This window comes from Otolemur garnettii, unplaced genomic scaffold (genome assembly GCF_000181295.1).
Source record: "Otolemur garnettii isolate 467f Iridium unplaced genomic scaffold, OtoGar3 scaffold00001, whole genome shotgun sequence".
Lineage (NCBI taxonomy): Eukaryota > Metazoa > Chordata > Mammalia > Primates > Galagidae > Otolemur > Otolemur garnettii.
This window is the reverse complement of record NW_003852396.1, coordinates 30,975,532-30,976,849: the sequence shown is the minus strand read 5'-3', so window position 1 is coordinate 30,976,849 and position 1,318 is coordinate 30,975,532. Positions and strand designations below refer to the sequence as shown.

The following is a 1,318-nucleotide window of genomic DNA, read 5'->3' as shown; positions in this document are numbered from 1 at the left end:
AATCCCAAACTATTTCTTGGCATTTAATTTTTTTAAAAACCGACTTATTGAGATGTAATTCACAAATGATACAATTCCCATAAAGTGTACTATTCAATGGTTTTTAGCATACTCACAGAGTTGTATGACTATCACCACAATTAATTTTAGACCATTTCGTTATACACATTTGCCCTCTCTCCAATTCATTTACCATACTGCATTCAGAGATCTTTCCAAAATGCAAATCTCACCTAACCAGAGAAGTGATTAAATGTTTCTTAAGTTTTTTTTTTTATGATGCACAGCCCAATTTCTCCAGGTCAAGGTATATTTCCCTTGTGAAACCATTTCAGGATATTAAAGCACTTATAGATGACACATACCTAGAAAGTTGTGGGCGGTTGGTGCCAGCATTGAAGAGAGTGGGAGAAGCATGAGTAAACCACCTCTCAGAAAGAAGGTTATATGTTTCAATTGCAGCATCAATGTCTTCTTGGTGAATCCCTACAGAGACCCTCATCAACATATGCTGCGGTCTTTCAGCCACTATAAATAAAAGAGGAATTTTCACATGATAGAACATACCAGAAAAACTCCTCTAAGATGCATATTTGAATCAAAAAAAGAAGACCAAGATTAAATAAAAAACCTCACATCAATAAGCAGGACAATGATTCACAACCGAAGCCTAAAATGCAAAATATTATTTACAGTCTATACAGAAATACTCAGACAGCTGGGCACAGTGGCATGCACCTATAGTCCCAGCTACATGGGTGGCCAAGGCAAGAGGAACACTTGAGCCCATGAGTTTGAGATGAACCTGGATAAATTAGTGAAACCCCATCTCAAAAATAAAAGAAAAGAAAAGAAAAGGAAGGAAGGAAAGGAAGAACAGGAAAGAAAGGAAAGACACTGGGCACAGTGGGTTATGCCTGTAACCCTAGCACTCTGGGAGGCCAAGGCAGGTAGACTACTTGAGTTCAAAAGTTTGAGAAGCCTAAGTTTCCAGCCCAAGGAAAAGTGAGATACCGTCTCTACTAAAAATAGAAAAAATGAGCCAGGCTTTGTGGCAGAAGCCTGTAGTCCCAGCTACTAGGGAGGCTAGGGTAAGACGATCACTTGAGCCCAGAAGTTTGAGGTTGCTATGAGCTATGAAGCCATGGTACTTTACCCTGGGGCAACTCTGCCTCAAAATGATAGAATAGGATTAGGATAAGGATAAGGATAAGATACCATAAGGATAGGATAGGATAAGAATAGGATAGGATAGGACAAAAACAATGATAAGATAGGATAGAATAAGATAAGGATAGGATAAGAAGGCTCGGCGCCT

The 1,318-nt window shown here is 39.0% G+C and overlaps 1 protein-coding gene across 2 annotated transcripts in view; it reads right to left on the bottom strand.

Moving 5' to 3' along the window:
- The window catches only part of RRM1 (ribonucleotide reductase catalytic subunit M1), a 57,836-nt gene that overhangs the window by 33,563 nt on the left and 22,955 nt on the right, over positions 1–1,318 (bottom strand). For both annotated transcript variants that reach the window (XM_003780944.3, XM_023511676.1), the window contains one exon: positions 366–528. In XM_003780944.3, coding sequence (XP_003780992.1) covers positions 366–528 — 163 coding nt within the window. The remainder of the gene's footprint in view (positions 1–365; positions 529–1,318) is intronic.